The sequence below is a fragment of the Argopecten irradians genome, chromosome 7, assembly GCF_041381155.1.
Source record: "Argopecten irradians isolate NY chromosome 7, Ai_NY, whole genome shotgun sequence".
Classification (NCBI taxonomy): Eukaryota; Metazoa; Mollusca; class Bivalvia; order Pectinida; family Pectinidae; genus Argopecten; species Argopecten irradians.
In genome coordinates, this window is record NC_091140.1 from 41,935,091 (window position 1) to 41,949,666 (window position 14,576).

At 35.5% G+C, this 14,576-nt stretch overlaps 1 protein-coding gene across 6 annotated transcripts in view; it reads left to right on the top strand.

Moving 5' to 3' along the window:
• The first annotated feature begins 3,095 nt into the window (after positions 1-3,095).
• LOC138328483 (protein nervous wreck-like) overlaps positions 3,096-14,576 on the top strand; it is an 83,237-nt gene continuing 71,756 nt past the window's right edge. For 5 of the 6 annotated variants that reach the window (XR_011209216.1, XM_069275303.1, XM_069275305.1 and 2 more), the window contains exons 1-2: positions 6,009-6,137; positions 6,240-6,337. Coding sequence is in view for 5 of the 6 variants with exons in the window: in XM_069275303.1 (XP_069131404.1) it covers positions 6,117-6,137; positions 6,240-6,337 (119 nt within the window). In the remaining variant the exon portion in view is untranslated. Of the gene's footprint in view, positions 3,270-6,008; positions 6,138-6,239; positions 6,338-14,576 lie in introns of those variants that run through there. The other variant, XM_069275304.1, reaches the window with a different exon arrangement.

Below are 14,576 nucleotides of genomic sequence, written 5' to 3' on the forward strand. Positions count from 1 at the left end.
CAGACATGTGTCCATCTCTACATCAATATACTAGTGTCAATCTCTACATCTATATACTAGTGTCTACAGACGTGTGTCCATCTCTACATCAATATACTAGTGTCTACAGACATGTGTCCATCTCTACATCAATATACTAGTGTCTACAGACGTGTGTCCATCTCTACATCAATAAACTAGTGTCCATCTCTACATCAATATGCTAGTGTCTACAGACGTGTGTCCATCTCCACATCAATATACTAGTGTCTACAGACATGTGTCCATCTCTACATCAATATACTAGTGTCTACAGACGTGTGTCCATCTCTAAACATCAATATACTGGAGTCTACAGTGTGTCCATCTCTACATCAATATACTAGTGTCTACAGACTTGAGTCCATCTCTACATCAATGTACTAGTGTCAATATACTAGTGTCTACAGACGTGTGTCCATCTCTACATCAATATACTAGTGTCTACAGACGTGTGTCCATCTCTACATCAATATACTAGTGTCTACAGACGTGTGTCCATCTCTACATCAATATACTAGTGTCTACAGACGTGTGTCCATCTTTACATCAATATACTAGTGTCTACAGACGTGTGTCCATCTCTACATCAATATACTAGTGTCTACAACGTGTGTCCATCTACATCAATATACTAGTGTCTACAGACGTGTGTCCATCTTTACATCAATATACTAGTGTCTACAGACGTGTGTCCATCTCTACATCAATATACTAGTGTCTACAGACGTGTGTCCATCTCTACATCAATATACTAGTGTCTACAGACATGTGTCCATCTCTACATCAATATACTAGTGTCTACAAACGTGTGTCCATCTTTACATCAATATACTAGTGTCTACAGTGTGTCCATCTCTACATCAATATACTAGTGTCTACAGACATGTGTCCATCTCTACATCAATATACTAGTGTCTACAGACGTGTGTCCATCTTTACATCAATATACTAGTGTCTACAGACATGTGTCCATCTCTACATCAATATTCTAGTGTCTACAGACGTGTGTCCATCTCTACATCAAATATACTAGTGTCTACAGTGTGTCCATCTCTACATCAATATACTAGTGTCTACAGACGTGTGTCCATCTCTACATCAATATACTAGTGTCTACAGACGTGTGTCCATCTCTACATCAATATACTAGTGTCTACAGACATGTGTCCATCTCTACATCAATATACTAGTGTCTACAGACGTGTGTCCATCTTTACATCAATATACTAGTGTCTACAGTGTGTCCATCTCTACATCAATATACTAGTGTCTACAGACATGTGTCCATCTTTACATCAATATACTAGTGTCTACAGACGTGTGTCCATCTTTACATCAATATACTAGTGTCTACAGTGTGTCCATCTCTACATCAATATACTAGTGTCTACAGACATGTGTCCATCTCAACATCAATATACTAGTGTCTACAGACGTGTGTCCATCTTTACATCAATATACTAGTGTCTACAGTGTGTCCATCTCTTCATCAATATACTAGTGTCTACAGACATGTGTCCACATCTCATTAATATACATAATACAATTTAGAGCGGGAATGTATCCACATGTTCAACATTTCTTTGAAGTAATAATAAGTAAAAAGGGGATTTCTCAAGAAACAATGCAGAAAAAAATGAAAGAATCTTTGGATAATATTGGTTTCAGCCACGTGATGAATAGAATGCTTTATGAGTAAACTCAACATTTGTTCCAGGTAACAAAAATGGATTGTGGGATCTATATGTGAATAATCACAAACATATATACATAGAGATTGGAAACTCCTTCTTTGTCTTTGTTGACAGGCAGAGGGACCTCCAGTTTATAGGCATTTTCCCTTGGCTAACTACTTTTAGTCTATTCTTTTAAACATGATATTTTTGCACAAATACAAAGTTTAAACATTATATCATGGTTTGATGTGACCAGTTTTTTCCAATTGATGTTATTTAATATGATTTTTGAAAGCATGAAAATCAGCAATTTTATCTGGGTTTTTTTCGAAAATCAGACATTCAAAATCGGAAGTGCATTTTGTTTTATTAATATACAAGATAAAATATTATCTTTTCTTTCCAAAATCATACTCAAATCATCTGAAAATTACTGAATTTTTAAAACATTTCAAAGTTATTCTGCTGTATTTAACTATTTAAAAGTTGATCTAAAAACCCCTAAGCCCATACAGAGGTACATCTGCCGATCGTAAAAATGGCGGAGTTGCCAATCTCTATGTATATATGTTTCTGGAATAATGTCTATTTCATGATCAGTTACTGTTAAATAGAGTGCTTTATACGCAACGCTAAACTAATCAGCTGATCGTGACAAAGAATATTGTTTGATATGTTAATGATGCATATTCTATTACATAACTTCGAATACTATATGAATGTATCTTAAATGTTCAGTCAAGGATGACTTCTTACCTATCAGGTTGTCACAGGGATACAAGAATTAGCTACATCTTCTCTACATATTTGATATTTTCCTACGGAGTGCAGAAAGTACAACGTGTGGATAGATTTTTCACTGTGACAGGCTTCCGAGCAGATTCACATAGTAAAATATAGAGAAATTCAGCTTTAACAATTTCTTGTTATTCAATTGTTATCATAAATTACAATCGTCTTTCCTCCACAATTCAGCATTTTAATGTACATACATAAATACCAATTAACGATATGATACAATATTCCTATTTTCGAATTTCATGATTTGTAATGTTCATATGATGAATGTAGAGATATGAGTGGAATTGGATTGGTATTTGTAAATGCCTAGTGATAAACAAAAGACGAAGCATCATATTTCTTCAAATTTCATGACTTCACACGTTTTCTGTATACAAAACTGATAAATATAGACTGCACAGGGCAGTGTTATTTACATTAAGATTTTAACCAGAGATTTATTTAAATCTCTGTTTTAACTGATACCCCTTAAATATCTGAAAAATGTTTTACGGATCATAGGAGTGGTCGGGTCCCTGTGTCGGTAGTGATTTAAAGGCCAAAGGTAGCCGTGCCCTAACAGCTGATTGTGTATTCACCTGTGTCGGTACACAGGTGGCAACGTACCAGGTAAATCCACAGGTGTAACAAATATTGGTCTGGATTTGTGTACGGTTACGTTGGTGGCACGTGGAGCGTTCAAAATTTAAAAACATGATGTTTGTTATTGAGTGTAACTGACATACATGTATCGAACGGGGACGTAACAGCACAGACATGACATATATCAAGGTATGTATGATATTTTGTTAACAGCAAGGACATATTCGAGATAATGATCATGCATTAGGCAGATGCAGGGCTATATTACATCAAAGCCTTATAATTATATCACTGCATGGTAGTTTCACAGACTCCATGGGTTCTTATTCAGACACAGGGATCTGAAAATAAGTTACAGTTCATAAATATTCAGACCTACCAGGGTGTCCGGACTGTCGAACATTTTGATATTTTAGAGGTCTAGAACAAAAATCAGTAAATCATACACAGTGTCTCATGGACACCATTGTAGAGTGTGATTTTTAGCGATTTTTGATCTCGATCCCTAAAACCTGTATATAAATGGTCAATTGTTCCTTTGATGTTTCGATATGGGTATATATTATATATGTCCATATCCTTCTGTTTGATCATTATGCATCAGTGCCCTATAGATGATTATGTCATCGCAAAGTGAAAGTATAATTATCGTTATATACAATAATGTCGATGTTTCACAGATTCCAAAGTTTCGTGTTTACGATATAGATCTATAAGAGGTACATAATGTATATTGAATATGATATTATGACCATATATGAAAAACATAATTATTTAGGATGAGAGAAAAAATAAATCCGTGAATTCATTATAGTCAATGCTTGATGATTTGTTCTAGTGGTTTTGTTCCCTATACAATGGGAAATGTCGCAAGTACATGAAAATGACGAGCATTAATTACATATTTTAACAATTATTAAAAACAATCAATGAAAGATGCGAAAAGTTCGAAATATGAACGAGTTATTGAATACATTATATATACGACAGTGTATGTTAAAGATGCTCCACCGCTGACAAATGGTATTTTTTCACTATCAAAAACAGAAACAGACGGTTTAGTATTTTTCTTCAGCTGCAAAAGTTACTTAGTTTACACCATTACCAACATTGAATACTATAAGCTTCTAATTTTACTTCAAGTTAAAAATATGAAAAATAATTAATTGCATCCCGAAAAAAAATCCGTCGCACTATATCCTATATGGAATGAAGTACTGATTGTTCATGCACCAAAGGAAAATAAATTATTTTGTATTATTTTTTGTGTTAATTAGACATATATATACACGATTTAACACTATAGTTATTGTTCATATGATTAATATCATATATGCTCTGTCGGCGGTGGAGCATCTTTAAATAACAACGGGCGGTGTCAGACTGTTAATGAGGCAAAAACTTCTGCATTTTCATTTTTCAATTATTTTATGGGAAAACTGTCTTGTGCTTATCATAGGCAGATATAGTTTCCTCTATGACTTTTCTTTATCATCCGAACTGAAAGATGTCAAAGCTCGAGTTGTGATCTAATCCAAAACATCTACTTAAAATTTTAGCTGGGAAAGGAAATAGACACTCTCATAAGACGACTGACTTATGAATAAAATCTTACTACAATTTGTTTACTTATAAATGAGAAAGGAAACGAACTGTTTATTTGAGTATGTACATCCGGGCTACTGCTGCCCCTAAAACCACCTATCTTGACTTATGGGAGACTGATAGATCGGTATCAGGCTGCTTGTCATTCATTTCTCGGGAAGTTTATTATCATGGTCCAATCGGGGTTCATAATCTCACGCCCATGATTTAGAACTGATATTCCGTAAGTTTATATACCAGAGACATTTATTAATGAATGGGAAAATATCTGATGATCGTGACTTACGACCACCTCATCCATCTATCTTTTTCCTCGCGTGCAGTGTCTCAAATATAACGCCTAGCGTGATGAAATGATGAAATACTGAGATTTTTATATCCACAATATGTCATCGTCTGTGTTCGGATGTAAATAAGTAGCCCCGGCCCCCTCCCCCCCCCAACCCCAGTTATATAAGTAGCTCAGGCCCACTCCCTCCCGCCTCCCCCTCCCCCATAATCCCAGTTATATAAGTAGCCCCGGCCCCGTCCCCCTCCCTCACACACACAATTGCTAAGTTACAGATATGAAAAAGTCGCATGTCTTGAAAAAAAACTTTTCCGAATTATGGACACCTTGGATTTGTGAATTTAGACATTAATTCTGTAGGTTGTACCGTCTTTGAATCAATTAATCAAGAATCACATTCTTTAGTCTATACAGGGGTTTATCATATTGATCAAATCATATTAAAAATTCCTTTATTGGATGCATAGAAAATGTTGAGATTTTTACATCTGAAAAATGCTTGACTGTCGAAAGGTTCTGTTCAAAATCGTGTGATAATTTAACGCTGGTGCCCTATTCATAGCAAATTTCAGATAATTATATAAACCAAGGATTTATAAAATTAATAATTATATAAACCAAGGATTTATAAAATTAATCAGAGAATTAAATAAAATAATAATCTCTGATTTTTCCAAACTCAACCATTAAGTTTCGTGATCTAATTAAAATCAATTAACTCATGTGTCTATAATTATGTGTAAACATGTTCAGTGATGTACACATAGTATGACAATGTTCATTTTTAATTGAACGAGGATAAAAGCCTAGTCAACTTCGATTACTTCATTTGATGTTTTGTAATTTGAAGTTGTATAAAATCCACGTGTATATTTTAAAGGATGAATATTTCTAAATATTTTTTATCTAACTATCAAATGAAAATAAGCAGTCTTTTGTTTTAAATTAATATTACACCGTAAATAAACTCCGGTATACTGTATTATTAAGCTGATGATGCTCTGAGAAACTTCAGTCTGCCTGAACCGTAACAAAGGCGATCCGGGGAGGTAAATGGATCAGCCCAGTTGGCCCGTACCACAGAATGGCGGAGAGTGTTGTCGAGTCGAACGTAGTACGGGAGTTCACTCAGTGATGTCAAAATGCAGCCCCCTCCGAGAAAGGTATACAATGGATTTAACAAGGATACACAAGTTAGATATCTTTACGAAATTTCTGGGATTTAATGAAGTGATGTCTATTGGGATTTGTGGTTTTATTTCCAGGTAAAACATACGACGGCTTTGAAGAACATCCATGCCGAACAGGTGTCAAAGCTTCAAGCGAAACATCAGCAAGAGTGTGACCTATTGGAAGATATCAGGTGAGTTTGAAGGGAAACACGTGAGGGTCAGTGATAGGAACATTGTTGTCTAAAATTATAATTATTTTGATTTCCTTGTACAGATAACGATCGATATCTCCCGTGTGGAGCCCCAATCTTTTATCAATACACATTCGAGGCTGCCACCGTGTTTGTTGACATCGCAGGATTTACGCCCCCTTCAATTTGTAACTGATATAGGGGCTGGTCCCTGGGACACGTCCCCACCGTCGGGTCAAATCCCCACACTGGTATGGGCTAATTACTGGGACACGTCCCCACACCGTGAAGCAAAATGTCATGTCAAATATAAGTATACATGTACTTGTAACATGTAACGTAAGACATATAAAAGTCACAATACAATAACCTTCAAAATAAAAGGTAAATTTTGTGTCGTAAATAAAAAAGAAAAGGAATAGAAAAGTGTTATCTTAGATTTTGCTTTAAATATATATATAGCACCTGCATGATCGAGATCAACTCTATCTGCACATTGATATTGAAATCATTTGCAATATTTGCTACTAATTTCACAATATATGCAAAAGTGAATCATGTCATAATTAGTTTTAAAAAAGATCAATATAAATGTAGAAATGTTGAAAAGGACTATATATTCTGTTAAATATAGAAACATTGAATGTATATATAAGTGGTGATAAATATATTTTATCAAATAAATGCCATCAGTATCAGTGTATTAAAATCCTTCTGTCAATACATATAAATTTGGGTATGATATAAGTGTTTTGCATTGGAAATGAAAATACCTGAGTTTGCATACACATTGTGAATTAATTTATAATTTTTTTTTTAATTTTGTAAAGTATACATTTGAACATGTATACCTGCAGGTATATGCATATATATCACATTGATCTTAGAATCTGGGGCCTTGGTAGCCAAGTGGTAAAGAAAATCTCTCTTGGTAAAATCGCATCCTATTCATCGTCATTTTCTATGAATTTCTACATTTGTATACAATGAAGTATAAGAGAATGAAATATGACAGGAATTTTCTATATATATCAAGACTTAATTACCACACAATTACATAATGCAATATTCCACAAAACTATATTTTGTACATGCATGACAACTACATAGATATATTGAAATTAAGAAAAAAATAAGACCACTAAATGTTCTAATGATAAAATAAATTGTAAAATAGTCAGTTATGAAAGCATCAGGGAGCAGAAATAACTCGATGACATTTTTTACCTGTGTTGTTTACCTGTATGACCCAATTTCGTCCTTAGAGGAGTAGTAACAGTGTGAACTTGCGTGGCAATTTGACATCTGACCTCTGGAGACAGACATTTGTGAGGATTAAATAAAGGTACAGGATCATGTTACCTGTATTTTATAGTAAGTTGAGTGAAGAGGATGCTGTCCAGGCCCCTATCTGTTAATTGTGAAATGGAACGAAGGGGATAAAATGTGTGAGAATGTGAAATACTACATGTAAATTAAGGGTTGGGTGTTAATGAATAGGGATGCTAGGAATTTGGTCACCAGGGATGGCTGGTTTGTAAAGAATGATTGGGATGGTTCACACAAAGTCAATTAAATGACCTTGACTTTGTTGTAGAGGTCAATGTCACTTCGATATTTAGAGGGTCGGTGATCATGCTACCTGTCATAATATAGGAACACTTTTTGATTCACATTAACAAACAGTCCCCATATATTTTTCAGGAGCCAATAAAATGATAAAGCTCTGGACCAAATTTTCTTGAAGTTGATAAAGTTATCTCTGTTTGCATTCAGCAACCACCCCTTTCAACCTTCAAATTCCTTCACAGTCCTGCCAAATTCATATTTGCCTCCCATTCGATTCATTCCCCACCAAAGTCAATTTCTCTATATTGCAACTGTCACCTAAATATGAATTTGGCAAGACTGAGAAGGAGGAGCTTGTAAAAGAATATTTGAGGTGATGCCTGTAAACTTTGGTTAAAATTGTTGATAGAGTATTTGGGAGGGATACTGGTACGTAGTTGTCATTAGATGGACTGCAAAGATATTTGCTAGGTGAGGAATTTGAAGAATCAGAAACAACAGGTTGGCAAAATTATGGTATTGTTGCTGAAGGCTTAATTTGGTAATGGAGTATCTAGATCTGAATTTACTGTGGAGCACTTCTTGAAAGTGTCTGACTACATTGTGGTGGATTGTCATACAATCATCATATTTAACAATTATATGTTACATACCCAGATTAATCATCAATTACCTCTCTTCTGGTCTTCAGATGAGTGCTCGCCTGTGTGAGAAAGTCTCTGGGTTATGTGCCCTGGCCAAGACACATTGTGCTTTATATAAGTTGTAGTTTTTGTTCCTTATAACATAAAGGGATGGGACGACTGCTTTAGACATTGTCAGTATAATGTACATGACCGGGTGGGGTTTGCTGTTCGTTGTCTTTGGCAGCATGCTTCAGTGAGATAGCACTATAAAAAGGGCATGAGTTTACACTATCACAATGAGACACAACGCAAATTATTACAGCCTCCCAAAACATGGACATTTACACACACAACATACAAGTGAGATCGTCCTTAATTGAACTTAGCTGTTGATAGGATGTCAAGCCTAATCGACCAACCAGCCGAGAATAAAAGATTGATACCATAGTTTTACTATAAAACTTCTTGAAGTGTAGGATACGGCAATGTCAGTTATAGCATTTGTCTCTATAATCAATGTTCTAAATATTTCATTTTCATAGCAGTGTGCCACAGGCAGCCTATACCAGAATACCCCATTAGCTTACATATAATGTTTGTATAGTGATACTACTGGTGATGCTTCTTCAAACATAAACGATAATGTGGGTCATTGTTAAGTTAAGTTAAGATGTTCCTGGTTGTTAGGCCCTTTCTTCACTGAATATGTGTTAATAAGTATGGAGATGAGTTTGACCTTGAGAAATACAGGTGTCACATTGATGTCACCCAAGGTTAAATCCTGTATATATACCTGTGTATATACCCAGACAGCGGTATATAACATTATATATAAAGTCATCACTATTAGGGTAGGACACCCTAGCAGCTGTAGCTTGAGGCAGGGAAGTTATCATGAAATATCAACCCAGGACCTGTAGTGATGTAATTTGACAATCCAACTGCACACATTTAGAAAGTGTATTCGCTGTGTAAAATATCACGTTGTCATTAGTTTCTGTTCAAGGGGTGGGGCTGGAGTTTGGATCTGTCGGTGGCCGAAAAAGTTTAAGATATGTACGTGGGATGGGGATTCCTGTTCAGTGTGAGGATGGGGAGTAGGGGTTGTATAATGAGTTTGTTAGGGGGTTGAGTTGATGGTGGTGGGGTATAGTAGTGGGTTATTGTTGAGGGGCCAGGGGCATCACATGAAATATGTTCACAAAGTAAGTTAGTTGGTACTTTGCTGTTGACAGAGTTAGAGCGGGTTTGGGTTGATAGTCGAGGAAGGGCAGATTATAATTAGATGGGATAGGATGTGGACCATACTACTGAAAGATTAGTTAAATTTGGTTTATTATTAAAGTATTGATTATCAGCCAGAGTCATTTAAGAACATAAAAAATGTACTAGGTTTAGATGGTGGAGGAAAGCTGGAGTACCCATGAAAAAAATTCCACCTGCCAGTGATCAGTACCCGGCAACATGTCCCATATGAGATTCAAACTCAAGACCCAGAGGTTCATTATATTGCTTGTGGTAAAACGTCAAGACATGTTGATCGCTTGGTCACCGTGGCCCTTTTTGAGGGGGATACTTTGTGGACTTGATTAGTGTGAGAGGAACATATTAGGATTTGCTCTCTCAGTGTTGCTTTCATATAGAGATACAATGGGTGTAATCTATTAAATAATATAATATACAATGATTCAGTATTTATATCATAGTAAAGGCAGATTTATTGAACATACAAATGTGAACTGTCTATAAATCAAGTTATTGTAAGACATTATACCTGCAGTTGGGTGGAACACATGGTCATTTAAGATCATACAAAGTGCAAGGCATTGGAGCAAAGGTAGAGTTCTGGCAGAAAAAATTACAGCATTTGACTTGGTTCATGCAATTGCAGCAAGGTCTTCAAACTTGTGTTTCATAGGTGAATGTGTGTTGGAATTTCCATTTTAATTGCTTGGTGAAGACAATGAACAGTGACTAGTGTTAGAAGTCTTTTACATTAGCTAATATAGAAATTAATAATCATACAAATAACCAAAACTAGAGGGCTAGAGGTAGATGTCAATCACCTTACCCACTAAGCTACCGTGGGCCATAGGTGGACGGCTTGTGGTAGAATGTCAGACACCTTAACCGCTCAGCCACTGTGACCCAGAGCTGTAGGGCTAGTGGAAACCACTCAGCTACTGTGACCCACAGATGGAGGGCTGGGCTAGTGGTAGAATGTCAGACACCTTAACCACTTAGCTACTGTGACCCACAGATGGAGGGCTAGTGGTAGAATGACAGACACCTTAACCACTCACCCACTGTGACCCACAGATGGAGGGCTAGTGGTAGAATGTCAGACACCTTAACCACTCAGCTACTGTGACCCAATTGTGGTAGCTATAGAATACAATTAAATTTGTCTACCTTGGTCACTACAGTATTAATACTTCTAGCCTTGACTTAATTGATCAGATGCCACAGACATACAGCCGATAATGTGTTATTATAATGAAGGAATTATTGACAACGTAACTATGACAACATACACAAATATCTAATGGAATTTATCGCGTAAGTTACAGTCGCCAGTTCTATTAAATCAGAATTTGTTCTTAAACCTTAATGATTTTTCTGTTGAGAGATTTTCAAGTATGATGGATGATTATGATATTTCAACTCAAGATTTATTTTCTTTCTCGATGACAGAAGAGTTATGGAGTAATTATGAGATAATGCCGGGGTGAAGAGGGTTGAATTGTGAGAGGAAAGGATGATTACTAGGTTCAGAACCTGAGGATTTTAAAGTAATTGCTTCGGAAACCTCGGACAGGGAGCGCAAGCTCAGTAGTGCTAGTCGCAACAGAACTTGTCAACTTCTCCAACAAAAAGTCAAAAGCATGGAAGATGATCCAAAAGGAACGGCCAATTTTGTGTACTTCCTTAACACACAAGATGGCTTCAAGTGCATGTGTACTCATACATTTAGTGATAAATATTAAATTATCAAATTTTGATCGTTGGATATAATAATCATTAAAATTCAGAATGATTTTGCAAATTGTGTTGAAATCTAAGACAGTTTTATTTATGGAAATTATGACACAATTTGAGAGTAACCATAACACATATTGCTTACTAAATGTAAAAAAATGTCAAGTTTTATGCAAATGTTGGTCATAAAATGACTTTTAGGATTAAGATCACTTTCCTTAGAACATATAAACATGAAAAAAAATATTGATTGTATCTTTTTTTTTTTTTTTAATTTCATCTTTAGATCAACAAAGCAAATTAATTAACTGTATTCAAAAATTGGAGTGAATATGTCTATCATTCTATGTTGGTCCTTCACATCAGTGTCAGAGCTTAATTGAAAATCATATGTGGAAATACATGTATATGTAATTGCCAGGTATTGACTCTATGTTGGTGCTTTTTCTCTTGGTACTCCGAATTTCTTTCTCCTCCAAATCCTGGCATGACATTATATAGATATAAATGATCCTTTTCAAAACAAGTAATAAAAAGTTGCTATTAGAAAGAACTCTTCTGGTGCCAGATCACAATTTTGGCTTTCTGTTTTAAAATGTTTGTAATTACGAAGTAAAATCTGGTTAAAACTGATTAAGAATCCTTATACAAACACAATTTCAGACACCAATGTGTTGGCCATTGATTTACCTTATCCAGACAAATACATCAATGAAAAGGTCGTGAGACTAACTCAATTGGACAACAGTTGGACCTGTAGCTAATGTTGTAACATAGCTGTTTTTGTATATTTGGACGGTCCGATAGTTACATAACAGAATTAGGATCGTCGGTCTGGATCAGGCAGATGCTTTTCGCCAAGACGGATTTGGTTTCATTTTGCGTACAGGGAACATATCGACTATATCTAGGGTTGAGGTACAATACATTTCATTTGATTTTCTATCATCTTCGAATTCAGCTACACATTTTGTGAATGAATATCCCATTTCTGGTAATTTAAGTTTCCACATATTATCAGTAGCTTAGAGCATTGAAGGACCTTTCCAGTATATCTGACATACATGCCTACCCTATCATTGAGTGCTTGCATTTCTGTTTTGGGAGACTGCTGTATGTTTGTATTAAATGATGGCCCGAATAAAACTGTCATACTTCATCACTTGTGTCTCTGAGATATTATATCTCATTACTAAAACACAGTGTATCAAACACACTATGTGTTGTTGATCAAAAAGTTTACATTTTGATTTTCTATTGAAATTGTTTTCCAATAATAATTTGTATTGCAATATATATTTAGTTTTTGCCTACTTTTATAGTGCTATTTCACTGAACAGTACGTACACTTTCAAAGATCCTGCAAATCTTCACCTTGCCACATTATACAGAGACATAGAGTGGAGGGTCGATAAGTCTGCAACAAGATTCGGAAGATAAAAATTAAATCTTTGATTTCATTGTGGTTAAAACAGTGGTATACAATCACAATGCCTTTATTGCTATAAGCATTCACCCCTTAACATATATTTAGACTCTTCTAAATCAAACTCTAGACCAGTCCATTATGAAATTTCAGGGATGAATGAGTTAATCAACCTCCTCTTTATAGCATTTACTGCATGATATCTGATGCATAACATGAATTATGTAACATCTAGTTTTAAAAATGTTCTTTTATGCAAAAAAACTCTAATGTGATTTAGTTGTGTTTACCGAAGCCAATTCAGTGTAACAAACAAATGTTTACACAGTAACGTCAGGTTGTTTTCCATAATGATGATTTACTTTCGATCTTCCGAGACCTCCCTCAATTAATGTGCATCCCCGTTGAGTGTTTCCTGCGTGTTTAATTTTCTTAACATTAGCCGACACATGCTGAAGCTAATTGTAAAAATAAAAGTTCTGATACCATTTCTAGTTTTCATGTTTGCTTTGAAGAGCTCTACGACAGCCCTAGATAACAAGAGATATCTTTAGGTACAAAAATACCTTTTTATGTTTTCAGAACTTTCAATTCGATAACCGAGATAGGGTATTTATATATACAAGAATATAAATACAGGTTGCTGGCATCTGTGGTCGTTATTTTTGTTTAATGTTGAAACTACACAGAGTCGACCATGCTTTGATTCATCTAGATCTACTGCAGGTATCGCATTCAGCATTCTGGAATCTCATTGGCCGATGATGATGGGTCTATTTTAACGGATAATTTCACCAAGGCATGGGCTCGTTTTAATACACCAGTGTTTATGAGGCAGGCTCTGGGATCTAGGAAATGTTGGTTCTAACCTATTATTATGGTTTCAGCTTAGGAAAATTCAATCTAGGGATTCCATTCAGAATCTGGGTATTATAATAACTATTCATGGTAGCCAATCGATCTAATTCTCCTTGTCTAAAGGTATTTCAACAAAAACTGACTCCACTGCATGATAATCAACCCTGTTTTATTTCTGCAGTGCTTTCCAAGACAGCATTTATATGTGTGCAACAAAATTAACTCATTTACCCTAAAAATTCATATTCGACTGTTCCATTCTTTGAATTGGAAGAGTCCAAATGTGTCTTTAGGGGTAAATGAGTTAATGACATTAGCAGAATGAAATCTTGCTGCCAAGTGATTAAGGTGTTCCAACAATATTTTCCACCTAGCTCTGAGTTGTGATTCTGAAACCCATGATGGATATTTACAAGGAACTGTCTATTGGTCAGTGGATTTTCTTCATGTACTTTGGCTTTCCTCTGCCTCCTAAACCACACATGTCCTAAATGGTCTAGGACTTAATAAGAGGTTCAGCAAAATACACCCGAAACTCACGAGCCATACAAATGCCGATGAAATCTTGTTGTATTGGCCTAGTGGTTTAGGTGTTCAACATTCTGCCATTTCTTTACACATATCTTTAGACCTCCATTAATGAGCTTGAGTCTTAAGCCCCTTTCACACATTCAAGAATGAAGCGACAGATTAACACAGACCATCAATCTGGGACAGCCTGTGACATTCCGTCGTCACTGTTTTAATGCCATGTATGCATATTTTTGGCTGTAACCTTCAT